Consider the following 27,785-nt stretch of genomic DNA (forward strand, 5'->3'; position numbering starts at 1 on the left):
AGAACTTTTCAGTAGAAGTGTGATAGGCATGCAGAACTCAAATCATAGACAATATCAAACTCTATGATCCAACATAAATTTATTAGATAATCACAGTATTAACACAAAACACCACTAAAAGGAAAGGTTTGGATCAGGAAGAAACGGTAAACTTATCATAAAGCACAGAATTATTAAAAATTAACGCAAGGGGAAAATGGAAGTGGATAAAAAAGAGCAGGCATGCTTCATCTCCAAGGATCTGGTGAGAAAACCTAGGTTGTTGAGATTTTTTTTTGAAGTTTAGCAGCTTCTGCTGTTGTTGAAGATAGGTTGTTGAGATTAGGCTGGTAAGTTAAAAAATGTTAGAAACTTTTCTTTTGTCAATTCTTACATGGTAGCTTCACACTGAAGATTTGAATAACTTTTTAGAATATTTATTATTGTGACTTAAATATTTCTACATGATTATTCCCTTTTCTTCGAGTGAAAACATATAAAATTGAAGGGAAAGAATCCATTTATCAAAATTTCACAAATTCTTATTATGTGATACTTTTGTATCTATTTTTTGTATATCAATACATGATGATAGAGAAATATGCATAAGTTGAATTCCAAGGGAGAGTAATGGGCCAGCAGACCGGTTCGCGAAGCTAGGAGCGAGTGCAGGTCCGCCAGGACTTCAGATTTGGCATGAACCTTGTTTTGAAGTCCAACCGCTTCTTCTTAGGGATGAGCTAGCTCTTTAGTTTTTTGTTTTTTGTCTTTTAATTTTCCGTTGTACCAAAAAAAGAAGAGAAATATGCATAAAAGATACACACAATAACATCATGGAATGAGGTTCAATAAATTAGGCATGAGTTTCAACTCTCAACTAACTTTGACTAGCCAATGAAATGAATTAGGAATTTTTTTTTGGTCAATAATGAATTTGGAATATGAGTCATGTCATGATGTAAGTTCGTTGAATTAAGCAGGATTTGGATTTTGAATCCTCTCAGGCTGCTTCACCCGCCGCCTAAGAGAGAATGGTAAAATAATTAAATAATATTTCTCTTTGATTTAATCCAAGCCTTCAAATTTTAAAATGAATGGTGGTCCAGACATATCAGGACTTCTATCTATGCAACATTTCTCTCCCTACCAATTTCCAATACACAGAAAGCAGAGCAGAAATCATCAGTGAGTTGCTAAAACATGTCTCCTGCTTCTGTTGTTCATGTTGCTCTATTGCCAAGTGCTGGCATGGGCCATCTCACTCCATTTCTGAGGCTAGCTGCTCTGCTTGTTCGCCACCACTGCCATGTAACTCTCATCACCCCTCAACCCACTGTCTCAAAGGCAGAACAACACCTTCTCACTCGGTTCCAATCTTCTTTCCCTGATGTCAACCAAGTCCAGTTTCATGTTGTTCCTCCTGATGAAGATGTTCCCTCTGCTGCTGACCCTTTTTTCCTCCAATTTGCAGCCATTCGTAGATCTTCCCACCTTCTCTCCCCTATACTTGCTTCACTTTCACCACCTTTGTCTGCTTTTGTCTATGACATGACCCTGATTTCCCCTGTTCTTCCCATTGCTAACACCCTGGGTGTCCCTTACTACATCTTGTTCACTTCTTCAGCTACCATGTTCTCCTTCTATTCCTACTTCCCCAGTTTACCTGCACCTCAATCCTTTCCTGATGTTGTTGAGATTCCAGGAGTTTTAGCCATACCTAAATCGTCAATCCCTCCACCACTTATGATCCCCAACAGTATATTTGGTAACCTTTTCAAGGAGGACTCTCCTAAGCTAACAAAACTACATGGGGTTTTCATCAATACATTTGAAGGACTAGAAGCAGTGTCCCTGGAGGCTCTTAACTGTGGAAAAGTGGTCAAAGAATTGCCCCCAGTTTATCCAGTTGGTCCTTTTGTGCCTTGTGAGTTTGAAAAGGTTGACCAGAAGGGAGCACCATTGACATGGCTTGATGATCAACCTGATGGGTCTGTGGTGTATGTTTGCTTTGGCAGTAGAACTGCCCTGGGGAGGGACCAAATAAGAGAGTTAGGAGATGGGTTGGTTAGAAGTGGATGCAGATTTTTGTGGGTGGTGAAGGACAAGAAAGTTGACAAGGAAGATGAAGAAGGGTTGGATGGGTTGCTGGGGGAAGAGCTTGTGGAGAGGATAAAAGAGAAGGGGTTGGTTGTGAAAGAGTGGGTGGACCAAAGTGAGATTCTTGGCCACAAGGCTGTGAGAGGGTTTGTGAGTCATTGTGGGTGGAACTCAGTGATTGAAGCAGCATGGTGTGGTGTTCCAATTTTGGGGTGGCCTCAGATTGGAGATCAGAAGATAAATGCAGAAGTAGTGTCAAAGAGCGGGTGGGGTGTGTGGAAGAAAGATTGGGGTTGGGAAGGAGAACGTGTGGTGAAAGGTGAGGAGATTGGAGAGGCTGTAAAAGAGATGATGAATAATGAATCTCTTAAGATCAGAGCAGTGCAAGTCAAAGAGGATGCAAGGAAGGCCATCAGTGTTGGTGGGGGATGTGAGATTGCTCTTCAGAATCTAAGGGAAGAGTGGAAGAAGATTGTTAAGAACATTTGAGAATCAATGATTTGGTGCTTTCATCTATTGTTGGAGTTGAATCTAATAGGAAGCAATGATTTTGAATAGCACAGTACAGTAAATTAAGGTTGGTTTAGCTGAACACTTGTCTCTGCATATAAATGTCTTCTTATTTTACCCTCAATCCTTCCCCTGATTTTCCCCTCAATCCTGATAATAGAAAGAAGCTTGGCATGTTGCATTTTTTTATTTGTTGAAGTGAGATTTTGCTTGTTTTTAATTTTTATGTAGGTAATCAGAACATGTGACTTGTCAGGTCATGTGCTATGCTTTTATGCAATGAAAGGTGCATACCATGTTGAAAGGGTGATTGATGAATTATTAGTATGTTCCTTGTTTGGCAGTTTCAAAACAAATAAGAAGACTAGACTCTTTGATTAACATAAACTTATCAGCTAATCACAGTATGAACACAAAACATCACTCGAAGTCTCGAACGAAAGGGGGATATAAAAGAAGAGCAGGTAGGCATGCTTCATCTGCAAGGATCTAGTGAGAAAACACAGGTTATTGAAAAAAGGACTAGTAAGTTAAAAATGTTAAAAAACTTTTCTTTTTTATATTAAAAAGAATGACTTAATTATACTTATGGTCTCGTATCCATTGCAATTATGCGATTTCGGTCCATTTTCTTTAAAACGAGCGAATTTAGTCGTCATTTTGAGTAAAACTAATTTGGCAAAGTAAGTTTCAATATTTTCACATGTATTTTTTTTTCCTAAAAATATTTGGATGACATATCATCACCATCGTTGACCTCCTCACCCCCTCTAAGCACTAGTTCGAGGCTGTCTATCCAACACTCATCTAAGGCTCGGACGTGAGAAGGCTTAACACCTAATTTCAATATTTGAATAGTAAAAAAACATGTTGAAGTTGCCTAAGAAAAAATAATTTTTTACATGTCAAGGAATAATTTAGTCGGTTTCTAGTATGAGTTTGTTATGTAAAATCAGTTATTTAATGGTTGAATCAGTTATTTCTGATTATGTAACTTTTCTATTATGTTTTAGAACTGAACGTGAGTAGTTAATCAGTTATAAATAAGATGTGTCATGTTGATTAATTATCAGAAAATTCTAAAATAAAGGCTTAATTGCAATTTTGATCCCTGAAATGATACAATAATGTGATTGTGGTCCCTTTTATTTTAAACGAGCTATTTCGAACTCACTGGTAATGCAATTGTTCAACTTTTGTCCTTCCGTCACATTTCCGTTCAAAATCTAACGCTTATGTCCACATAGCACTTTTATTCACACCACCCTCACTTCTTTCTATTATTTGCACAACTTTTCTTCTATTCTCACCCAGACACATCAATAGTTAAATTCAAAGATAAAATACAAATAATTTGAAAATGAAATAATGGAAAACAAAAAATCTAACCCTAAAAATTCAAAAAAATAAAAATAAAAAACACACCGTACCACACTGCCGCCAAACCCTTTTTCATCTTTATGTTTATCTTTAACCCTCTATCTTTCTTCTTCTTCTTCAACCATTCATTCTTCTTCAAGAATCCAAACCCTTTTTCTTCATCTTTCTCTAGCTATAGGTAAAAAAATAACTCATTTTTAGTACATCAGAAAAATAAATTACATCCTCTAAGGATTGATCTCGGGACTTTTCCCTCCCCAACTCATATCTCTCAGCTCTTACCACTTAAGCTATCATTTTGGGACATATTAATGATTGAATGTTTGTTAGAAAAAATAAATATATTTAGTTATTTTATTTGTAATATTTAAAAATAAAATATATTAAAGCTTAGAAAGTGAGGGGTATATAAAACTCTTCATCGTTGTCCCACCCTCATATGACTTTTCCTTACAAGGTCGAGGGGAAACTAACATAACTATTCACTAGGGGTGTACAAGAACCGGCCCTACCCGCCAACCCGTCCCGGTCCAAGCCTTTAGGGCCGGGTTCAACCCGGTCCAATCATTAAAAGAGACCGGGTTCGGGTTGATCTTTGAGTTATCCAACTTCGGGTAGGGTCGGGGTCGGGTTGACACTCGGGTCACCCGACCCGTCCCACATATATATTTTATAAAATTTTAATTTGTTATAATGATTAAAATGTGATACATGATGCTCAAATTTATCTTACCATATAGATGAAATTAAAATGTTTAACATTTATCTTATGAATTAAATAAACGTTTGTCAAACTATGGACACTTTCATGCTCTAACAAGAGAAAATCACGTGTGTGTATTATGCATATATGAGACAAGTGAAGAAATGATCAAACAAAATGTAAACCTCTCAAGTGCAATAGATTATGAAAGAATTGGATCCTTTCAAGTTATTTCTTCTAAAAAATAGTTCCAACTTATAACTCTTTTGGTATGTTATTATCTTTAAATCTTACAATTAGTATCAAATAGTCTTAAACTTATTGTCCCTCGAGCCAACCCGGTCCCGTCCTACATAGACCCGTCCTAAATTGGACCCGCATAATGTCGGGTTGCTTCGGGTCTAGGGACGGGTTAGGGTCTATGAATTGACCCGATCAATATTTAGGGCCGGGTTAGGGTTAACCAAAACCCGTCCCAACCCGTCCTTTGTACACTTCACCCTCACTTTTCCTAGTGAAGGGTAAAATAGTAAGGGGAGCCAAAGTTGTTTAATTGAAAATGGAGAGAATATAATCAAAGAAGCAATATCAGCCTTGTGTTTCTGCTCTCCCTTATCTCCCTCACGCTTCCTTCTTCTTCTGAGTGTTCCACAGAGGAGGGGAGAAGCCAAAGCCAAAGCCAATCATGGGTGCCTCTTCACTACCATCTTTCATTCAGGTGATGCCATCTTCACATGAAAAACTCAGCACCCATCAAAAGAAGTTTCAAATTGGAATACCAACAAGAGACACACAGTTTTCTTGGTCTTTTTCTTCACCTCCTTCCTGCAAAGTTCTTCACAAATCACTTCCTTTGGCTGCTTCAATTGCAATTCTTCTCTGGTCAAGCCCTGGTAGGTATTAAATATTAATATCCACTTAGCTGAACTTCCATTGTATATATACACACTTATGCACTAAAAAGCTTGAGCATTTTCTTATTTTTGCAGCACATGCTGGGTTCATGTCAGGAATCTCTGGATTAGAGTCTGTTCCTGGTCCTCAGCTTCCTCAGATTGACTTTCTCAGCCGCAGAAATGGTTTTAACTTTTGAACTATTTGAACATGCTTAGTGATTTTTTTCGGAAACCTCAATTTGATGAAACTAATTAACATTGGGTTTGTTTTTTATTTTACAGAAGAAAACCAGAAGATGTATGCTGAGAATGATGCAAGATTTAAATCTTCTCCCCTGCTGAAGAAACTGCTCGAGCAATCTGAGTCCAAAAAAGAGAAGTAATTCTAGAATTAATTATCATAATTATATCTTGTAATGTGATGACGTTTATTTCAAACAAAAGAAAAAGTTCAGCTTCTGTTATTTATCAGAAAGCTACAATGATCCTTGTCTTGTTTTTCAGGAACCGTAAAGAAATTGAGAACAAGTATTGCTTACGTGGAGCAGAGTGGGGAGTTGGGGATTGTTCAGCAGAGGGAATGACTCCAGATGAGAGGGAGAAATTCATAGCAATGTTGAAGCAGAGGGTTGAAGAAAGTAATTAACATGATACTGATGCATAGAGAATGAATTTAAAGGTTTCTTGTAACTTTGGCATGTAGGATGTCTCTAGGTGAAGAAACAATTAGGCCTCTTGCAGAGTTTCAAAATATTGTTTTTGAAGTACCATTTATACATGGACTGTTTTTATGTTTAATGTATAATTGTGAAAGAAAAATCTCATACATTTAGCCTTTTTTCTTAGTTTAGATTGTTGATAGTTAAGCTTTGCCCTTCATTTGTTTCTATGATTCTATCCTTATAGGTTCACCTGAAGTGAAGTGAAATATAATAGACTAATAGCAAAATGTAAATGAGAATCTGCAGAATTTATCCTAGGATTTGGGTCCTCTAAAGTGATTTCACTTCACAACTATTAATAGTGATTATATATTTTCAAAAGTCAATTAAGTAGCTCAATTAATGAATGTGATGACTTATTTTACCTTATAAGCGAGTCTCTCATTTTAGAGGAGTCGAACCCATTTTCCTCTTGACCACGTCGTTTTTTTTGTCTTCTAACTAAATTGAGAACCTAGCTTGCCTTATTATACCAAGAGATGACTATCTTAGAGTTCATCTTCATCATTATTTTTTTTGAAGGCAGAGTTCATCTTCAACATTACTGGAACCTAGTTTGCCTTATTATACCAATACCTTATTGGTAGAAATAGTTGCTATACATTGAATGTTTAATGATGAGATATGATTAGAAATGTGTATAAACTTTTTTTTAATCAATAGACATGTATATAAACGAATAATAATATCTCCACACCTAATTTTTTAGGTGTGGTGAGGTGGAGAAAGAGAAATAAGAAGAAAAGGGAGAGAAAGTAAAAATGTGATAGATGATTTGATTGATAGTAAAAGTGAAATATATAGAAAATGAATGTGGAAAAGAAATGGGAAGATGTGTATATATCATAACTCTATATAAACTACTTAAGCTGAAAACGTATACCAGTTAAATTAACTTTAAAAAAAGACTTTGTAAAGAACTATGAAAATGTTGAATCGGAATAAATTATTCAAAAACATCATTGTTGGAAGTAAAATGTGAAATAAAAGCAAGCAGAAGTTTACAAATTGCTTTAAGTAAAAATGAAAAGTGCTTTATAGACCAGGCAGGGCATGCCAAATTGCCAACAATAAAAAACAACTAGAAAAGGTTTATGAGATAAGGCTATGAAATGACTCGTATATTAACCAATTGGTAAAATTAAAAGATAACATAATATATCAAATATCTTTAAAAAAAACATAATATATAAAATAAATATAAATTTAAAAACGTAAATTTAAATTGAATTATTGGTATTTTCAGAGCATAATTATCTGAAACTTAAAGTCTTACATTAATCATTGGTATCTTCAGCATCTAACTCAAAAAACGATTGACCCGGAAAAATACAAAACAAAATTGAATTATTATTTTTTCCCCTTTTCATTTGCTAAGAAAAAAAACCTCGCAAGCTCATCGTCCCGTGGAACCAGCGACAACAATAGTTGTATTTTCTTATCATTTGATTTGATTCCAAAAAAGCAAACTTTCGTGGAAACAAGCGAATGATTAGTGTTCTTCTTCCATACCCAGATTTCAATTCCAGGTATTTTCTGCTTTTCAAATCAAAATTAAGATTTTCCCCCTTTTCATACATGTAGAAATTTAATTTTCCTATACTTTTCAAAGAGAAAATTGAAAAATAAGGTTTACCCATTTTCACATAGCTTAAAAAGTTTAAATATTTGGTTTTATATTTTTGATTTTTGATTTTTGATTTTTTCTCCCTGTGGCTGCTATAAAATGATAATTGAAGAAATGGGTTGCCCTCAAAATTTGTTTTAGAATTGTGGTGATTGCATAGCTAAGGTGTGAATTTTGGGTTGTTGATGTGATGTTAGAGTGATTTTGGACTTGGAGCGGTAATTTGGAACCTTAACAAGGTGGCTGGCTGGTGGTGTTGATTGGAGTCCCTCCTGAAATGTATAGGCCTGTGGCTGCAGCTTCAGCCACGCCGCGGGGTGGATTGCCGAATGACAGTGTGGACTCTGTTGTGACTCTAGATCAAGTGCCGCGGTGGATTGACGCTGAGCATTCGTTGGGGTATGATAATGGGGATTCGTCGTATCCTAGCTCGTATTTTCCCGATCCTTTGACGTTCCAATCGGGATCGGAGAGCGGCGGCAGTGGTTCGGTGTCGAGGTTTCCTGTTGACCATGAAGTTAATTCGAGGATATACTTGTGGAGGGGGACTCCGTGGAACCTTGAGGTGGATGCTGTGGTAAATTCTACAAATGAGGTGAATGATGCACTCACATTTAGTTATGTATGCGTTTTGTGGCTTTCTGTCTTTTCACTACAATGCGTTGTGCAAGCATAACAGGACGCTAGGGCCTTGTGAAAGAACTTATGCTTACTTGATTATATGGTTCTATACTTGAAGACAATTGAAAATGAACGAATTTAACAAATTAGAACTTTTTCCCAGTGTTTTGAAGTTAAAGCTTAACCTCCATTGTGTTGCACTGTTATGGGTTATTTTCTCCTCTTCAGAATTCAGATTGCTTTAGTATTTCTTGTATTCTTCATTGTTCTTTCTTTTATGAGATATTGATCCATAAGCTTTGCTAATTTTTTCCTCCTATAGAAGAAACAAATAGAACCTGTGGTAAAGGCACACCACCTTCATCATTATGCTGTCAATCCCACAACTAATCCTAGATTTCTATGTGATCCCTCCATGAGCTTGACGGGGGTGTGATTATAGGCATTACTGTATGAACAATTAGACTTCGATAGATTGTTGTTAGTTAGTTGGGTTAGTTGGAGATTGACCAGTCAATTATGTAATCACATGGTTGCAACTTTGCAATGATTACTCGTAGGCAAGTGTACCTAATCGTTAATTCGTTATGTAGTAATCAAAGATTACCATCCTCAGAGATTGGATGTTAGATACCAATTTAATTATTTTAGCATTGAATGAACGGATCAAATGCTTGAATTGTTGGTATTTTGTCTTTAGCAGTAAATGACAAATAGCAATTAGAAGATGACTGTGTCAAACAAAAGAAAGACGTACCAGGGAGATGATTTCGTTAACCTAATCACATGTTCTTACCCAGTCCATCTATATAAAAAATAATTCAATTCACCCAAGGTGCCAATTATAGCTATCCACCCACTAATCCCTTAGTCAAGTGAGCCTATTAATTGAACTACTAGTATTAGTTCCTAGATAACCCAATCAATGCAGTAAAGAATCCAATTATCCAAAGAATTCACAATTAGATATTTCTCTTCCCTATGATGACAGAAATCCCAATTAATTCCCTTCCAAATCCCCTAATCCACACTAATTGCTTTTCTGCGTGTCTATTTGTGACCTTTAAAACTGAGTTACATTCTCTTGGTTCTCAACATTTATCTTCCACCTCTGACCTGTACCTCTAGTAAATTAATGGCACTAATAAATCATATTTCTTATGAGTTTTTCATTTCCTGTCAACAGGTCTTGGATGAAGCACACAGCAGCCCTGGTTTGCATGCTGCTGCTGGACCTGGTCTTGCAGAAGAATGTGCCACTTTGGTATAGATTAATTGCTTAAGCAAAATGTATTGTTATGTGCTTGATGTTGATAATATTTGAGCTTGTATATTTGGTAATTGAGCTAAGATACTACCATGCCAGGGAAGCAGCTTTCTGGAAATGATGTATGAATATGGTAATATTATTGACATCACTATCTTATTCTTGACAGGGTGGGTGTCGAACAGGGATGGCAAAAGCTACCAATGCATATGATCTTCCTGCAAGGTTCGTATATCCCCCTCCCCTTCCTATTTTTCTGAAGTAAAAAAGTAGTTGTCTCTATTTACTGTATAGGAAGAGATCGTGCGTTTACTTTTTCTGCCTTCTGTCTGTGAGAAAAGTCACTGCGAAGAGTATCTTTAAGCTAGTGCTTGTTGCATTGATGCAAAGGTGCATTGTCATGTTGTCTTTAATCTCTTCTGAATCGTGGTTGCGTTGACATGGATTTGTAGATTATTACATGTGCAATTGTGGATGCATGTGTATAAATGTTAAACAGCTTACAGGTTGTTTACTCTTTTCCCGTGTTTTGCTCTGAAATCAGTTATTCATGTGTGGTGCTGTTCCAATCATGTTATGTTTTGACCCATATTTCTTCTTCCTTATTTGCATGCAACTCTCTTGACTAGAAGTTAGATTGCTAGAATTTGATTTTTGTTTTTGCCTTTATTAAATTTCCGCCAGGAAAGTTATCCATACTGTTGGCCCAAAGTATGCGGTGAAGTACCACACTGCTGCAGAGAATGCTTTAAGTCATTGCTATCGATCTTGCCTGGAGCTTCTAGTTGAAAATGGGCTTCGAAGGTTTTTGTTTCAAATGTTACATCATTATTTTCTTCAAGCTGTTTGTTAGGGCATCTCCTATGTCGCCTCAAATATCTAAAACGTGCTTTTTAAAAATGTATTGATGCAGCATTGCTATGGGCTGTATTTATACTGAAGCGAAGAACTATCCCCGTGAACCAGCTGCACATGTAGCTATAAGTGAGATATTTTGTCTTCATATTTTTTCATTTTCTGCATTGATTCGAACCTGATAAATTTAATAGGTTAGCTTTATATATCTTGTAGAAATTAAACTGCCCAACTTTTGGTATATATTACTTCTGTTTTATCTATATGATAATGATAACTAGCAGTCATGATTGCCGAAAACCAGAAAAATAATATACTGACTTCATCTTAAATGGAAGGAAGGGAAATCTAATTGGGGGAAGCGGGAAGAGAGAAGATAGAATGACAAATCATGTTCTCACTTCTTCAAATGGTCAATCTGTTGTGATTTGCTTAATTTTACATCTTACTAACTGGTGTTTAGATTAAAGATGGAAGAGACGACAGGTCAGCATAAGTAGGTAAATAGATGCATGTTTAGTTGCATCTTTTGGGTATAATTCTACCATTTTGTGCAGTTTCCAAAACCTTTATTCCATTCTATTCGACCCATCCCATCCCATCGAATTCCAATTCACTCATCGTTAGATATCCAAGCCTAGACTTACTCAAGGTATTAGTCATGCACATGCTTAATACATCTATTATATGGTGTATGGTTATCTATGTCGTCAAGAACTGTTTTCTCATGCCTAATGGATAAATATATTATTATTACGCTTCTTCACCTTGTAACGTTTTATGGTTTCTTCTTATGTCTTATTCAGGAACTGTCCGACGGTTTCTTGAGAAGCAGAAAGACAATATAACAGCTGTTGTCTTTTGCACTACCAGCACAGCTGATACTGAGATATATAAAAGGTAAATTCTTTCTCTGTTGTTGTTAACTGCAATGTTTTAAACGAAATGAACTTCTAAAAAATTATGCTAGTTTGTTTTGTTTGCTTATCAATATTGAAATTTGTTTTACTTATTCATCCTTACCTTTTATATTGTTTCCATGTAGGTTGCTACCACTTTACTTTCCTCGGGATAAACATGAAGAGGCAGTGGCTTTGTCAAAGCTTCCTGCAGATGTTGGGGATGAGAATGGTGAGACCACCATAGATGAGCGTAAAATCAGAATCAAGCCTTTGCCTAAAAAAAATGTTCCAAAACCTCCTAAAGATCCAGTTGATCTTCCTGTTAGTGATGTTGGCATGGTTCGCAGGTCAGTCAATTTTATTTAGGATGATATTGGTAGGTATTAATATTTTCTTCTAGATTGCATGGTGTGTTCCACTTTGTCCAGATACTTGAATAGGTATTACCAATCTCACCATACACAAATAGTGGACTTCACAAGATCTGATAATTTACTGTAGACTAAAATCTGTGTCCTTGAAATTTTCATTTATAATTACTTCAGTCCTTCAGATTTCATTTTCTTACTTTAGTCCATGATATTTATGAATTCACTTTAACTTAGTCCATGCATCAATATAATAGTTATCTGAGACTCGCTTGGAAAAGATGTTACTAATTGACTTGACAGTTTGACAAAATATATTGGGATAAGCCATTCAAAACCTCATTATTTCATCTTCACATGCCATTTGAAACACAGGATGGGTTCTTTTATTATTGCTCTTTTTCTTTTCAAAATGGCAAGTGAAAAATGAAATTGTCTTGTTTGATTTATTTGTCCAGTCATCTCCAATCAAACTGTCATGTTTGCAGATATTGATGCCACAACATCTCTAAAAGTGGTAAATCAGCCTTTCTTGTTTATTAGATAACAGGTAGATAGTGGGGCTACATTAAAGTGAGTTCATAAATGTCGGTAACTATAGTGAAAAATAAAATGTCAAGGACTAAAGTGAGAATTTAAACAAAGGTCAGACCAGAATATGGTTTCTGTTACAACTTTACACTTCTACTCTGCTTCATCTTGTCAGCAAAATGTTCAGGGCTTGTTTGAAATTATTATCTGTTTTTTATTTTCAAAACTTTTTTTCAATGAAGTATTAAGAATTTACTTTGAGTAGAATTTTAGAAAACAAAACAAAAGTAAAATTTGTTTGGATAAAAATAAGTTTCTAAAACAGTTTTAAAAGAATTATACATGAGATGTCGACATTGTAACAAGCTGCACGCCATATGAGATAAAAAAGGTGCTTTATTTCTAACAAGAATGCCATCAGACACAAAAACAAAAGAACGAAAACATGTATGAGCTGTTTCTGTTTTCTTGTTTTCAGAAATGGAGTTTTGGGAACAATTCTCAAAACAGATAAGCTAAAAACATTAATTAAACATGTCTTTCTGTTCTTTTGTTTTCAATAGTCAAACAAGGCCTCATTTATCTGTTTGCCCAAACATTTCCTGATGCTCTCCTTGTAGTTTTATATTTGGATGCAACTGTATTAATTATCATTAGTTTTATTCTCTTGGAAGATTTTTCATCATTTTTACAATTTGTACATGTGGAAATTTCCTGATTGATGTGGCTTTTATAGGACTTCATCATATTTAGATTCATTTCTGGATCCTGCCTTCATGTCCTTGATTAAAGACCCTGATGAAAGACGTCTGGAGCAGTGGGAGAAAACTGTCCAAGCACAAAGAGGCTGGAACTTTGCTAAATTGCTTGGATTTGGTGACCTAGGTGCACCTGCATTATCTGCTGCCGAAGAGTATTCTCTGCACTCTAGATATCTTTCTAAAGCAAATTCCTTAAATCTTTCTGAAATTGCAGAGATGAAAATTGTGTAAGTGTCCATCTATTTAGTTACACTGAAGTTTTATGTTCTTTAAAATTTTCTTATATTCATGCATTTCTTATCCTATCAAAATTGAAAGTTTCAGATATGCATTCAGTTTGACACTAATATAAATTTATTTATGTTTTTCAGCTATCGTGGAGGGGTAGATAGTGAGGGTCGTCCTGTCATGGTTGTTGTGGGGGCTCACTTCTTGCTTAGATGTCTTGATCTGGAAAGATTTGTGCTTCATGTAGTGAAGGTGAGTCAGTTATACTCTTCACCTTGACATATTTTAGTGTTGACAACTTAAGTATGGCTAAAGTAAATTTTCATCATCTACGTATCTTTAATTTTTTTTCTCCCTTACCCTGTTCACTTCTCAAATATCTGAAAACTATCTTTGTGTCAAATTTCAGGAATTCGAGCCTATAATACAAAAGCCTTATACTATTGTCTACTTCCACTCTGCTGCATCTCTGCAGATGTAAGTTTTAAATAATGGAGTTCCAGGATTTACAGATTAGTTTATTCTTTTATGCTATAAAGGTATGAAATATGCTATGGGTTGTCTTAGAAAAATATTTGAATGTGTAAGAGGAGAATGTGCTAACTCTAGGCTATTAATTGGTGAACTAGTTGTTTTTAACAATCAGCCTATGGAAAATATGGCTGTCTTGCATAGTGTTTTATTTAATTGCCAAACATCTCACATTGTATCAGTAGTTCTTTTAGTAGTTGCTGGAAACATTTGCTTGGCAGTAGTTGGCTTAGTCATGTATTAGCTTGGAATCTTGAAGTTACTTAACTATATGTATTTCATCTAACTCTGTTGAGGTTGATTCTGCATTACATATCTCCATATTTAAATCAAGCAATCCTTTGGTTTGATGCATTGTGGCTTAGCTATATGCTGATGGCAGATTTGCCTGTCTAACTGATAGAGGTTTGTGAAACTGATGAAAATAAATAGTGAACGTCAACATTTTACTGTCTAATATAACTCATGTTAACTTCTAAAATTTTTAAAATGTTTTTTACAGTATGTGTTGTGTTATAGCCATGTCATGTCCTATATTTTAACAATTTGTGTATCCCCATATCCGTGTCATATTATATCCGAGTCCCTTGTCATGTTCATGCTTTTTTAGATGAAAGCACACTTGAATTAAAGGAAAACATAGGAATAAACTGTTCCTTGAACATTGGTTAAGAATATTTTAGTTGAGCAGGTTGCTTCAAACTGTGATTATTTATAAGTAACTCCTATCTTTGGTTGCTCTAGATTTCTCTGCAATGCATAGTAGTATGGTTTCTTAACTATTGCTTTTAACCTTTGTCCACCATTTTGTATAAATAGGCAACCAGACCTAGGTTGGATGAAAAGATTGCAACAAATACTTGGACGGAAGCACCAACGCAACCTGCATGTGTGAACTATTTCTGTTTTCCTGATGTATTGCTGTTACACATTTATATTATTTTCTCTGATTTCTTGGTCTGATATGCACAGGCAATATATGTCCTCCACCCAACTATTGGACTAAAAATGGCAGTATTTGCGCTTCAGTTGCTTGTGGACAATGCGGTATGTGAATATCAAGTTAGTTTTTAAAATTTTATTACCTGACTTAAACCTATTTAAGCACATCCTGTATTTGTTATTGTCATTGACGATTATCTTTTAGGTTTGGAAGAAAGTGGTTTATGTTGATAGATTACTGCAGCTCTTCAGATACGTACCTCGTGAGCAGTTGACCATCCCAGATTTTGTATTCCAGTTGAGTCTTTAAGTTTTCATGTGTTGTCATCATTTGTTTTTCCTAATGTTATTCCATAAAACATTTCATTCGATTTCTGAATGTATTTTAGATTCTATGTTATGATTTTTCTTCTTTTATTCTGATAGGCATGACTTAGAAGTGAATGGAGGAAAGGGTCTTATTGTTGATCCCAGAACAAAATACGTTTACCACAGACCATGAGAGTGTCATGTGCAGTTCTACATCAGCTGATGAAAGTGCATCACTTGCTGTAGTTTCTTTATTATTTGTATGCGTTTGTGTAAGGATGAATTTCATTTTTTTACTTTTTACAATTTTTGAATCATTCGCAAGTTTCTCTGTAAGTAAAATGGTATTATATTATTTTCCTTCTTTGTAATCTCCTGAGTTCTGAATAAAATTCAAGGTGGTTTTGATCTTTGTTGAAGCTGGGCTTTGTGCAAGTGTCTTGTATATTTCAGGCTTTGAAGTTTTTTTATAATGTATTCATTATCATATCGTGCCTTATTGATAACTTAAATGTAAGAGGGTCCTGCAAAAGATTATCTTGAAACTAATCTTGACGTTATTGAGTCAAAGCTAAATCTGAGTGAAAGCTTTATCTCCAATGGGTTGATTGTTAAGATGTTATTTACATTTTCAGGAAGAATAATTTATCAGCTACATATTTTCTTCACTCTACGTCGTTATTTTTTTATTCCTTCAAATCTATAATATACACGGCAATTAAATTGGACTATTGTGGACCAAGGAAGAAAACGATATATCTATCCAAATTATCATTCGAAGATTCCGAATTTAGAACTCAGCATGTCGCACACATCAAGTTTTAGTTTCCCAAAGGTGGTATCCCACATGTGATGAAAATCATCATACTAATCCCTAAGGTTTGGAGATCACGTGAAGTGAGTGAATTTACCCGGGGATCGAATCATAGACTAAACGTTTAGGGAGTCCAACTATTGCAGGCATCATTAGTTTAGGATGTGTGTCAATACTCTGGACTGAGAAAAATATGGTTCACAAGTTAAAAGAGCTTCGGTGCAAATTAGTTTTACCGCATAAGGATATATTGCAAACGATATGTACTGAGTTGTAAATTTAAACTCAAGGTTGGACATGATATGGATGTTACCGACTTGAATATGATTGCCTCTGAAGAAGGACACCTGTCTCAAACCAAAAAACTCAAGGTGGGACAAGTTTTTAACAAGGGTCATGATAGAAATGTTCATATATCAGAATTTAAATGGTGTTAACATGTCTTGATAAGAACATGATATGGCATTTTTTAAAATAGTTTCTTATTCAACTTTATAAAACTACTAGAATATCATTTAAAAAATTAAAGTATGGAAAAATTGTTAAAATGTGTTTTTAGTTGAAACCTTCTCTTTTTTGTTAAAATTAGTATAAACAATAAAACATTTAGCCTGAATTTGCACATCAGTTTCCACAGGGGAAATGAAAATACTGATAGCTATCTAAGCAATAAAGGAAATTCATAGATTTATGGATTATATTTGCAAAAGTGGAGTGGAAGAAATCCAGCAGCATAAAAGAACAAGTAGATGCTGGCCAATTTACGTGCTGCTTCCTTGAAGAGTTAAAAGTCAACATCAATGATCAGAATTTTGGACTATTGATACAGTGTGACTGCCAATCCACTCTATTTAGTGCAAAAGCAAACAGAATGTTTACAATTAGAGTAGTGTTATGTTACCCCTATAAAAAGCCCTTCTCTAGCAGCATAGTTCTACAAAAAAATATCTCAAAGTTTAAGTACATAGATATACAGATTTTGCATGCAATTGGGAATGGCAAAGATGGCTGCTTCAATTTCATTCTTCTCCTTGATCCTATTGGCACTAGCACATAGTTCTAATGCTGGTGGAGGCATTGCAGTCTACTGGGGGCAAAATGGCAATGAAGGCAGCCTTGCTGAAGCATGTGCCACAGGGAACTACAATTTTGTCATCTTAGCCTTCCTTCCAACATTTGGCAATGGCCAGACCCCAATGGTAAACTTCGCCGGCCATTGCGATCCTTACAGCAACGCGTGCACAGGGCTAACCTCTGATATCAAGTCCTGCCAGGCCAAAGGCGTTAAGGTCTTGCTGTCTATTGGAGGAGGGGCTGGTAGCTACTCGCTCGCTTCCTCTAAGGATGCGAGCCAAGTAGCTACTTACCTCTGGAACAACTTCTTAGGAGGAAGCTCTTCCTCCCGCCCTCTCGGGCCAGCCGTTCTTGATGGCATTGATTTTGACATCGAAGGAGGCACGAACCTATACTGGGGCGATCTTGCTAGGTCTCTGAAGGGATACAACAAAAATCTGTACCTGACAGCAGCTCCTCAGTGCCCATTTCCTGATGCTTGGATTGGAAATGGGCTCAAGACCGGTTTATTCGACTATGTTTGGGTCCAATTCTACAACAACCCTCCTTGCCAGTACAGTGAGAGTGATATTAGCAATCTTGAAAATGCTTGGAAGCAGTGGACATTGGATATTCCAGACAAAAAGGTTTTCTTGGGATTGCCAGCTTCCCCTGAAGCTGCAGGGAGTGGATTCATTCCAGTTACTGATCTTACTTCCAAAGTGCTTCCAGCAATTCAGGGATCTTCTAAATATGGTGGTGTTATGCTGTGGTCTAGGTACTATGATATTCAGAGTGGATACAGTTCCTCCATCAAGAACCATGTCTAGAATCTAAGTTTATATGGGTGTGTTTTGGTGTATGTTATATGTAATGCTTGTCTTTGTACTGGTGTGTGATGTGAAGAATGTGATCAATATATATGAAGTTTCTGTGAATTATAACACCTATATGTGTTCTATAATCTCATTTTAATTACATCCTCGCACAACATCGTGGAAACTTGTGTTTTGAGAAGCACTGAAAGCACATGCACTAGTAAAGAAAGGAAGAAAAAAACCACAAAGGAGCACATAGATAACACAAATTAATTCTTAAAATTTTCAGATTCTCATTTGGAGTTCTAAATGTCAAAATTACAAAATGTTAAAGTATGAATCCAACTACTATCCAACCCGAACTCAAAATACATTTTTTTTAGTTTGAACCACATGTATCATCCACTGAGACAATCATGCTCAAGTCAGGTAGAACTTCTATGGACGACTAAACTCTACTACAAAGTATTTAACGCAACTGTATTCACGACAACTCAAAATACACTTCAATTATATGGCACAAAAGGCTCGAATGAGAAACTTACACCACTCACCAGCCTTCCGAAAGTGAGAAACACTAGTAAAATAGAAAATTTAAAAAGAAATAAGAATATTATTTCTCATTTGTAATGTGCAAATCTTTTAATGGACTAATAAATAAAATAAAAATGAAAAATATATTTGAGGAATTAAATTCAATTGAATAAAATCAATTATAATCATAGGTGCCAAAAAAATTACCAAAATAATAAAGGAGATGTATATTTTGATTTTAATTATCACAATTTTATTGAGACCAAGAAAATGAGATAGAAAAAAAAAACAGTTTTCTTCTTTTTCTTATTTGCTTTTGTTGCTTGCTTCTGTGACTGTGAGGCCATGGACGCTGCTTGAAATCCTCTGCTTCTACTTGCTTTTTCTGGCTGACCTCTGGTAACTATTCTTCTGTTTGTTTCCCTAGAAAATCTAATTCGTTGCCAAGAAACTTTCACTGCATATTTTCTTCATAGTTGTTGCATTCGAAGCCTATCTTTGATTCTGAAAATCAAATGGCGTGTTTAACTGATACCCACATGTTATTTCCTGCTTCCATTTGTAATAATCAATTTTCTGAACATACCCAGATTAGAAATGGTTTAGTTGAAGCCTAATTGAGCAGAAAGTTGTTAACTTTGAGCTTGAGGGGCAAAGGGATTTTTTTGGGGGAAGTTTTGAATTTGCAGATTATTGTTTTCAAGCTTCATAATTTCCATTAATTTCTTGTTATTGATGCAGAGCACAACACAAAAAGTGAAGTTTTGCTTGTGTTTTGGTGAGAGTTTCCAACAAAATGGTGCAAGGAATGTCATTGAGCACTATGGTAACATGTGGAAAGAGCAGGCCCTGTGGATCTTCCTTAAATTGGATGACACCCTTTGAGCCATTTAAGAGATCCCATATCACTTCCACCACTGGGAAGCACTTGGTTTGGAACCAGTGTGTGCAGAGCTTGTTCTTAATGGGGTACCCTTATGTGTCAAGGCGCGGCGACTTTAAGGCTGAAGCAGCATGGATGTTTAGAGGGGGAGGAGAGCAGGAGTTGGATGCAAGTGTAGAGCACAGTGAAAGCGCTAATGAGGATATCTTGATGTTCTTTTTTCAGTTAGACTTGGCCACAAGAGTACAGGTCTGGCAGCTCTTAACTCTTGTTTAAGCAGTTAAGTGGTGTTGTGTATCTCTCATGTTTATGGAAGAACTCATAATGCTTCATTTGTCTTGAACGTCTGAATGTCAGTATGCTTTGAACATGGAGCAGTATGACATTGCACAGCAGCTGAGAAATAAACTATCTGAGGTTAGATAAGTCAGCCATTAATCGTGTTTACTAGGGTTACTAGGAATTTATACTTTTTGGTTTCTGTGAGTGATTTTATTTTCTTTCACTAAATGATACCCTTGAATTTTGTGTTTGTGTGTATGAGTCTAAAAAATAGCATTTGTATTAGTGTGAATCTCTATTTCCATTTATATGTCATCAAGTTATCTAATTTTTTTTTGAACTGGAGCATTGAATGATTTGTTGCTTGGTTGAAAAATATTGTTATCGAAGGTTGAAGAAGATATAATCAAGCAACAACAGTCAAAAAGGGGATTGTCTTCAAAAGGTGAAGCCCAAGATAAAGGTTTAAGTATTATCCGTCTTCGGTGAGTTTTCTTCATCCTTCAAACCAAGCTTACTTGTTCTCAATGATAAATAGGCTTTCTTTTCTTATACTTATTTCCTCTATGGAATGTACTGGTCAACTCTAAGTATTATTCATCTTCCATGAGTTTTCATAATTTGTTTTCCTTGCAGTTCAGACCTTCAGAGTGCTATTGAGAAAGAGGATTATGCCTTGGCTGCAGAATTACGGGATAAAATTTCCAAACTTGAAGCAGAGTCTCTAGCTGCATCAGCCAAAGCTTTGGCACATGAAAATGCACAATACGCCTTCCGCTTGGGGCAGAAAGTAAGGCATAAAATATTTGGTAAGTAGTTGAAATGCCTTCTGTTGGATATGACAAATCACTATTAATTGCATTTCAATGAGATATAACAATAACAATGGCGCTTCTTGGTTGTACTCTGAAGCTTTTCATGGAAAAAGTCATGATTATGGAGATATAATTGCCTAACAGTGCTGCTTTGTGGAATTTCAAATCACTATAATGCAAGCAAAAAGAACCTGATTGGACACCTTTTAAATTGGAGTCTTTGATGTGGATGCACACATAATGATAATCGATTACCTCATTAATATGGAGGATATTGTTTCCTTCCCCCTACCTGTATTCTGATTACTCAATCTACATAACAGGCTATACAGCTGTGATCTGTGGAATGGATCCAGTGTGCTCTGAATCAAGTTCATGGATGGAAAATGCAGAGATTAAGAAGTTGTCTCGTGGTTCCACTCAACCTTTTTATCAGGTTTGATTAACTTCAGCATATAAATTGCATCTGCATGAATTATTCTTTTTCTATGAGGTCAAATTTAGTTTTTAGCAAATCATAGTTAAGCATACTGCAATAGCATATTGTGAAAGATGTTACTGCAAGTGATTTCATCCCCAATTGTTGCATGTTTGTTATTAAAAAATTTGTCTTTGATGGTTTCTGAATTTCTGCTATCATTTGAATGACTGCATTAAAGGTGGTGGCAGGACCATCACTCTTTAAATTGTCTCTTTTCTTACTCAGCAAACATTTTGGATAGAACATTGTTTTGATGATTACTTGCATAGCAGCCTAGCAGGCAAGACAGTGTGATTGGAAATATATTTGCTGTTTGTTGATCTATTGCCTGATTGGTGTATCTTATTTTGTTAATAGCTGAATAGGCTTTGATTAAGTAATGCAACGTCTTTAATCCGTTTCCCTTTTTCTAATGTCTAGATTCTTGTTGATGTACGTGCTGAACCAAATCTACTGGTGGCATATGGTAAAGCTGTTTTACTTAATTCCCTAGGTTTATGTGTTTGTTTACATTAGGTGTAGTGATGTTTATTACCTATTCTTTCTTGTTGACAAACATTTTGTTATTTATCTATTATTGCTTATCTGTACATTACTACATTTCACTTACCAGTGGACCACTTATTTTAAGTTCTTTGATATCCATGGCTTCTTGCTGAAGACAAATGACTTATACATTGATTTTTTCTCATAATTTGCAGTTGCAGAGGAGAATCTTCTAACCCCTGACAAACCAGACATGGTGAGTAGGTCTATACCATGCATTATACTATTATTTCTGTCATTTAATTGGTGCTTTTAACGATGTCCAGGGAAGGTTTGATCATCCCTACATCTCTTTTCTATTCTATGGAGTGGATTCTGCTGGAGATTTCATCCCAATTAAGCAACTGCGGGAGAAGTACAATAAACCACGTCATGAATTACCCACTGACCCACCAAACGATGAAAGTTGAGCAAAAGCTTACATTACTGATGTGAGACTTCATGCACTAGTCATATGGCTTATAGGAATCGAGAGATTATGGCGTATAGGGATTGAGAGGTTGAAACTTTTGTGACAATTTATTGCATGAATCAGTGGATCGGCCATGCTGGAAACTAAATGACATGAAAGAATTCCTAGTGTTGCTTGTACAATGATCACTGCCTTTCCTAGTGGTCACTCCCATATGTACATAAGAGTTCCTGGAAAAAGTAAACTTCTATTTCCATCCTGAAATGGGAGAGCTTGTGTTTATAATTGAGCATGTTTTTCTACGATTCCCATGTACAACTTGTGCATGTTTGGTTGCACATTTGGAATTAGCATTAGACCTCAAAATCTTGTTAATCCATAAATGACAACATGAAGATTTTCCGCTAAGGTGCTTTGGAGTGTGTGTTGAACACATCCAAATATCGCATTGTGATGATCATCTAAATAGTAAATACCATCTGCAGGAGTAAAAGCAGCAGAGCTTGCTTTTTATGATTGCACTTACAAATTAAAATTAAATTTTAACATACTTCAGACACTTGCCTCTGATCAAGAGATATAATCTTATCTATGATCCATGGCTATTGCAGGGATCATTAGAGGGTTTTTGGCAAGTTTTTAAATTTTAAAATCCTGATTTTGCTGCATTGATGATCCCAAAATACATTCTGTTTTCTATTTTCAAAGTTTTGTAGAGGAAAATAGTAAAAACAGTTTATTGTTTTCACTATCTACGGTGCAATTTTTTTAAAACTTAAATAAAATGAAAACAATGTCATTTTATAATGAAAATGGGAAACATTAGATGAAATAAAAAGCAAATATACCCATAATTTTCAAATTAGCCCTCTCATCTATGTCTATTAGAAGGGTGTTTATGTTAACACCTTTAATTTTGTTATTTTCCAAAAAAAATCAACTTTGTCAAATGTCTCCTCCACCTTCATCTCCAAAGCTTGGTGGTAAATTACATTTTTGTGTTGGACTATCTACCTAATGCAAGTTAAAGAACACTTGTGTAGTTTATGTAGTGTATTTGTTAGGAGTAGTTAATAAGCTTCAATAAACTCTAATTAAGTTAATTTCGAAAGGACTCTTTCTCATTTGTTTATATTTCACAACTGTTGTAAATACGTGATCACAAATTTCAACCGTAAGTTGTCACTTATGACTTATTTTATAAAATATGTTGTCTTCACACTTCTTCCCCTCATACTTTAGAGAGATACAAAAATAAAAGATAAAGAAATGAGTGGTGTGATAGAAGTGTATGAGAGATAAAAAAGCAAAATAGAGTAAATAAAACAAAACGTTAGAGAAATGTGACTGCTTTATTTTTTTTCTTTGAAATGAAATTTAACCCTTTATTACTTGATCTAAATAAATAGTGATAACTGCTAAGAAGTCAATTTGCTGCAACTCAAACTCAAATGACTCCATTTCTTTTTCTTTCTGTTCCCGCGAGTTTAATGATTCATCTTCAACCATTAGCTACCTAAAAACCAGACAAACACCACTTGTTTCAGTTTTGAGGATCCCCAGACAAGAAAAAGAAACAAAAACATGACACTGTACATGCCATTGTTCAGGTCATGTTCTAGCCTAAGACCACTCACCCAGCTCCACGCACACCTCGTCGTCACTGGCCTCCACCGTGACCAACTTGCCTCTACCAAGCTTCTCGAGTCCTACGCTCAAATGGGTTGTCTCCAATCATCAAGACTCGTTTTCTACGCATACCCATCTCCTGATTCCTTCATGTTTGGAGTTCTCATCAAGTGTTACCTCTGGAACCACCTGTTTAACCAAGTGCTTTCGCTTTATCATCACCAAATCCACAAGGGTTCTCAGCTGATACAGAACTGCAGCTTCCTGTACCCTTCTGTTCTGAGGGCTGCTTCTGGTGCTGGTGACTTGGTTTCAGGCAGAAAAATGCATGGGAGGATAGTTAAATCCGGGTTTAGCACTGATCATGTCATTGGAACCTCGCTGCTGGGATTGTATGGGGAGTTTTGCTGCTTAAATGATGCTCGGAAGGTGTTTGATGAAATGTGTGACAGGGATTTGGTTTCCTGGAGCTCCATTGTTTCATGTTATATTGAGAATGGGCAGCCGAGAGAAGGACTTGAGATGTTTCGTTCGATGGTCTCCGAGGGAATTAAACCTGACTCGGTTACGTTGCTTAGCATAGCTGAGGCCTGTGCCAAAGTTAGTTGTTTGAGGCTAGCTAAATCTGTTCATGGATATGTGATAAGAAAAGAAATGGTTGATGATGCCAGATTGAATAACTCTCTCATTGTTATGTATAGCCAGTGTGGACACGTGTGTAGAGCGAAAGGGCTTTTTGAGTACCTCCATGATCCAAGTACTGCTTGTTGGACTTCTATGATTTCATCCTATAATCAAAACGGGTGCTTTGAAGAAGCAATTGATACTTTCATTCAGATGCAGGAGTTAGAAGTAGAACCCAATGAAGTGACCATGATTAATGTTCTGCATTTCTGTGCTAGATTAGGCCGGTTAAAGGAGGGGAAGTCAGCTCATTGCTTTATTTTGAGGAAAGCAATGGATGCTGCTGATCTTGATCTAGGGCCTGCACTGATAGATTTCTATGCTGCATGTTGGAAAATAAGCAGTTGTGAAAAGCTTCTTCATTTAATGGGAAACAATAATATTGTATCATGGAATACACTTATATCTTTCTATGCTCGGGAGGGTTTAAACCAAGAGGCAATGACACTCTTTGCACTTATGTTTGCAAAGGGGCTAATGCCTGATTCATTTAGTTTAGCAAGTTCTATTTCAGCAACTGCAAGTGCTGGTTCAATACAATTTGGACAGCAGATACACGGCAATGTCATGAAAAGAGGCTTCATGGACGAATTTGTTCAGAACTCCTTGATGGATATGTATTCAAAATGTGGCTTTGTGGACCTGGCATACTCGATTTTTGACAAGATTACGCAGAAAAGTATTGTGACATGGAACTGTATGATTTGTGGGTTTTCACAGAATGGCATTTCAGTAGAAGCTCTCAACCTATTTGATGAGATGTACTTCAATAGTCTGGAAATTAATGAAGTAACCTTGTTAAGTGCAATCCAAGCTTCCACCAATTTGGGTTATCTTGAGAAGGGAAAATGGATTCACCACAAGATCATTGTTTCCGGTGTACGGAAGGATCTTTACATTGACACAGCCCTGGTAGACATGTACGCGAAGTGTGGAGACCTTCAAACAGCCCAAAGAGTTTTTAATAGCATGTCAGAGAAAAGTGTGGTGTCATGGAGCACCATGATTGCCGCTTATGGCATCCATGGTCGAATAAATGCTGCCATCTCACTCTTCACTAAAATGGTTGAGTCAGGAATTAAACCAAATGAAGTAACCTTCATGAACATCTTATCTGCCTGCAGGCATGCTGGATCAGTGGAGGAAGGGAAATTATATTTCAACTCAATGAAGGATTATGGCATAGTGCCCAATGCTGAACATTTTTCCTCCATAGTTGACCTTCTAAGCCGCGCCGGTGATATCAATGGAGCATATGAAATAACTAAATCGATGTTCCGGCCTATAGATGCTAGCATATGGGGAGCTCTGCTGAATGGATGTAAAATACATGGCAGGATGGACATGATTGAAAACATCGATAAAGAACTTAGAGAAATAAGTACAGATGATACGGGGTACTATACTTTGTTATCTAACATATATGCAGAAGGAGGGAACTGGTATGAATCCAGAAAAGTGAGATCAAGGATGGAAGGAATGGGCCTGAAGAAGGTACCTGGGTACAGCACAATTGAGATAGATAGGAAAATCTTCAGATTTGGAGCTGGAGATACTTCTGAGTTGCTAATGAAAGAAATTTACATGTTTTTAGAAAAATTTCAAAGCTTGGCACAGGAACAAGGATGTGATGTAGAATGCTATAGTACAGTGTATGGTACTAGATCTAGTGTATTTCTTGAGGATTGTAGTGTTCATAACTTGCAGAGAGAAGATAGCAGTTGCACTTGAGATAAATCAGTCCAATTTTAGAATAATACCATTATTTTTTGAGAAATTATTTACAGAGATTCAATCATTACTACAATGCAAACCAGCAGCGTCCAATAGAAAAAAAAAATTATATTGGATACTACTCCATCGGTTCTTTTTAGATTTATTCATTTCCAGACCATTAACTTATCAAATTACATCCAATGCTGTGCTAAACTTATTCAATATCCAATACTACTATAACAATAACTACTCAATGCATCACCATATAATCAGGTCATGCAGATGAAAAATCCTTATATATCAAAGTACTTAACCCAATACATCACCGATGTCTTTGGGATTGCATGTTATCCATGAGCCTCCTGGTATTGTTTTTTTTTTTGGGTCAATAGCCCCCTGGTAGTTGTAGGAGTCTTTTGTTTCAGGATTTTATGGGAGTGTCTTTTCCGAGATCAGTAGCTAGTTCGCTTCTTGTTGTTTTCGGGCTTGGCCCATCTACTAAAAAAAGCACTACCCCATTGAGATTTAATTTAAATTAGGCTTAATTGCACTTTTGCTCCCTGATCTTTCACCTTTGTGCGATTTACCTCCCTCATCTTTAAAATGAGCGAATTTCCTCCCTCTTCTATTAATATGTGCGATTTAGGCCCTTCCGTTAGTTAGCCGTCCAATTACTAACGGCGGTTGCTATTTTCACCCTCCCTTTTACTAACCACACCCCCATATCAGAAATAAAAATAAAAATAAAAATAAAAAAAGGAGGTAAATTGCACAAAGGTGAAAGATCAGGGGGCAAAAGTGCAATTAAGCTAAAAAATAAAAAAATAAATGAAATAAATTAAATAAATTAAATACAATTAATAGAAAATAAAAAAAAACTGGAAAAAAATATTTTTATAAAAATCAAAGAAAAAATAATAAAATAAATGAAATAAGTTAAATACAAATAATAGAAAATGAAAAAACATTTATATAAAATAAAAAAAAAGCTGAAAAAAATATTTTTATAAAAATCAAAGAAAAAATGTTTTTATAAATTCAAAGAAAATAAATTATTTTTTTTAATTGAAGATAGAAATTTAAAAATAAAATAAAAGAATATTATTTTTAATTTAGTGTAGGTGGTGCAAATAGAAACAAATTCTTCTTTTATTTTATTTTTAAATTTCTATCTTCAATTAAAAAAATATGTTATTTTCTTTGACTTTATAAAAACATTTTTTTCTTTGATTTTTATAAAAAAAAATTCAGTTTTTTCTTTGATTTTATAAAAATATTTTTTCATTTTCTATTAATTGTATTTAACTTATTTCATTTATTTTATTATTTTTTCTTTGATTTTTATAAAAATATTTTTTCAGTTTTTTTTAATTTATAGTTTTTTTTTATTTTCTATTAATTTTATTTAATTTATTTAATTTATTTTTTTATTTTTATTTCTGATAAGGGGGTGTGGTTAGTAAAAGGGGGGTGAAAATAGCAACCACCGTTAGCAATTGGACGGCTAACTAACGGAAGGGCCTAAATCACACATATTAATAGAAGAGGGAGGGAATTCGCTCATTTTAAAGATGAGAGAGGTAAATCGCACAAAGGTGAAAGATCAGGGAGCAAAAGTGCAATTAAGCCTTTAAATTATTATTTAATAGTAGAAATTCAATTTAGCTACATATGTGGTTATAATGTTCAGTTGTTCACATTAATCAGTTTATGCTCTAGGTATTGTATGTTTGAAAGGCAGAAAAATCTCTGTTTAGATCCTAATAAAACAATATTGATTTTTTTTTCACACATGTTTTATTCATGGCAGATAATCAATCATGCTCGAGTTAAGAACATACACCTGAAAAGTTAACTCTTGCGATGACATCTTTTTTTCCATTTGCAAA

The 27,785-nt window shown here is 35.4% G+C and overlaps 6 protein-coding genes across 8 annotated transcripts; all 6 read left to right on the top strand.

Moving 5' to 3' along the window:
• The first annotated feature begins 1,066 nt into the window (after positions 1–1,066).
• Positions 1,067–2,922, top strand: LOC130739768 (UDP-glycosyltransferase 708G1-like). Its single transcript, XM_057592164.1, has 2 exons — positions 1,067–2,653; positions 2,818–2,922. The coding sequence occupies exon 1, from the start codon at positions 1,180–1,182 to the stop codon at positions 2,563–2,565; it is 1,386 nt and encodes a 461-aa protein (XP_057448147.1). The 5' UTR covers positions 1,067–1,179; the 3' UTR covers positions 2,566–2,653; positions 2,818–2,922.
• A 2,318-nt stretch (positions 2,923–5,240) lies between these two features.
• LOC130739769 (uncharacterized) lies at positions 5,241–6,402 on the top strand. Its single transcript, XM_057592165.1, has 4 exons — positions 5,241–5,562; positions 5,659–5,748; positions 5,848–5,944; positions 6,070–6,402. Exons 1-4 carry the CDS (start codon positions 5,355–5,357, stop codon positions 6,209–6,211), a joined length of 537 nt encoding a protein of 178 aa, XP_057448148.1. The 5' UTR covers positions 5,241–5,354; the 3' UTR covers positions 6,212–6,402.
• Positions 6,403–7,609: 1,207 nt separating this feature from the next.
• LOC130739770 (uncharacterized) lies at positions 7,610–15,648 on the top strand. 3 transcript variants are annotated; one of them, XM_057592168.1, is made up of 15 exons: positions 7,610–7,816; positions 8,112–8,509; positions 9,722–9,799; positions 9,972–10,027; positions 10,487–10,606; positions 10,716–10,786; positions 11,464–11,557; positions 11,703–11,906; positions 13,195–13,446; positions 13,591–13,699; positions 13,857–13,924; positions 14,798–14,867; positions 14,951–15,025; positions 15,135–15,217; positions 15,347–15,648. In XM_057592168.1, exons 2-15 carry the CDS (start codon positions 8,192–8,194, stop codon positions 15,420–15,422), a joined length of 1,674 nt encoding a protein of 557 aa, XP_057448151.1. In that variant the 5' UTR covers positions 7,610–7,816; positions 8,112–8,191; the 3' UTR covers positions 15,423–15,648. The 3 variants fall into 3 exon arrangements, with proteins under 3 accessions (XP_057448151.1, XP_057448149.1, XP_057448150.1); XM_057592166.1 differs by having other exon boundaries at positions 7,611–7,816; positions 15,126–15,217; XM_057592167.1 differs by lacking the exon at positions 7,610–7,816 and having other exon boundaries at positions 8,093–8,509; positions 15,126–15,217.
• A 1,324-nt stretch (positions 15,649–16,972) lies between these two features.
• LOC130735705 (hevamine-A-like) lies at positions 16,973–18,042 on the top strand. Its single transcript, XM_057587615.1, has one exon. The coding sequence runs from the start codon at positions 17,027–17,029 to the stop codon at positions 17,924–17,926; it is 900 nt and encodes a 299-aa protein (XP_057443598.1). The 5' UTR covers positions 16,973–17,026; the 3' UTR covers positions 17,927–18,042.
• Positions 18,043–18,711: 669 nt separating this feature from the next.
• On the top strand, positions 18,712–22,152 carry LOC130739771 (clp protease adapter protein ClpF, chloroplastic). Its single transcript, XM_057592169.1, has 9 exons — positions 18,712–18,847; positions 19,190–19,580; positions 19,689–19,748; positions 20,004–20,098; positions 20,250–20,422; positions 20,752–20,864; positions 21,330–21,375; positions 21,611–21,651; positions 21,722–22,152. The coding sequence occupies exons 2-9, from the start codon at positions 19,245–19,247 to the stop codon at positions 21,863–21,865; spliced, it is 1,008 nt and encodes a 335-aa protein (XP_057448152.1). The 5' UTR covers positions 18,712–18,847; positions 19,190–19,244; the 3' UTR covers positions 21,866–22,152.
• A 1,089-nt stretch (positions 22,153–23,241) lies between these two features.
• Positions 23,242–25,917, top strand: LOC130739772 (putative pentatricopeptide repeat-containing protein At1g69350, mitochondrial). Its single transcript, XM_057592170.1, has one exon. It carries the CDS (start codon positions 23,452–23,454, stop codon positions 25,909–25,911), a length of 2,460 nt encoding a protein of 819 aa, XP_057448153.1. The 5' UTR covers positions 23,242–23,451; the 3' UTR covers positions 25,912–25,917.
• The last annotated feature ends 1,868 nt before the right edge of the window (positions 25,918–27,785 follow it).

Source organism: Lotus japonicus, chromosome 2 (assembly GCF_012489685.1).
Source record: "Lotus japonicus ecotype B-129 chromosome 2, LjGifu_v1.2".
NCBI classification, from domain to species: Eukaryota; Viridiplantae; Streptophyta; class Magnoliopsida; order Fabales; family Fabaceae; genus Lotus; species Lotus japonicus.

Coding starts and splice junctions, on each gene's coding strand:
- LOC130739769 (XM_057592165.1), top strand. CDS start 5,355: ATGGGTGCCTCTTCACTACCATCTTTCATTCAGGTGATGCCATCTTCA. Junction 5,563..5,658: donor TCTTCTCTGGTCAAGCCCTG/GTAGGTATTAAA, acceptor TTATTTTTGCAG/CACATGCTGGGTTCATGTCA. Junction 5,749..5,847: donor CTTTCTCAGCCGCAGAAATG/GTTTTAACTTTT, acceptor TTTATTTTACAG/AAGAAAACCAGAAGATGTAT.
- LOC130739771 (XM_057592169.1), top strand. CDS start 19,245: ATGGTGCAAGGAATGTCATTGAGCACTATGGTAACATGTGGAAAGAGC. Junction 19,581..19,688: donor ACTTGGCCACAAGAGTACAG/GTCTGGCAGCTC, acceptor TCTGAATGTCAG/TATGCTTTGAACATGGAGCA. Junction 21,652..21,721: donor CCCCTGACAAACCAGACATG/GTGAGTAGGTCT, acceptor AACGATGTCCAG/GGAAGGTTTGATCATCCCTA.
- LOC130739772 (XM_057592170.1), top strand. CDS start 23,452: ATGACACTGTACATGCCATTGTTCAGGTCATGTTCTAGCCTAAGACCA.
- LOC130735705 (XM_057587615.1), top strand. CDS start 17,027: ATGCAATTGGGAATGGCAAAGATGGCTGCTTCAATTTCATTCTTCTCC.
- LOC130739768 (XM_057592164.1), top strand. CDS start 1,180: ATGTCTCCTGCTTCTGTTGTTCATGTTGCTCTATTGCCAAGTGCTGGC.
- LOC130739770 (XM_057592166.1), top strand. CDS start 8,192: ATGTATAGGCCTGTGGCTGCAGCTTCAGCCACGCCGCGGGGTGGATTG. Junction 11,558..11,702: donor GATACTGAGATATATAAAAG/GTAAATTCTTTC, acceptor GTTTCCATGTAG/GTTGCTACCACTTTACTTTC. Junction 11,907..13,194: donor GATGTTGGCATGGTTCGCAG/GTCAGTCAATTT, acceptor TGGCTTTTATAG/GACTTCATCATATTTAGATT.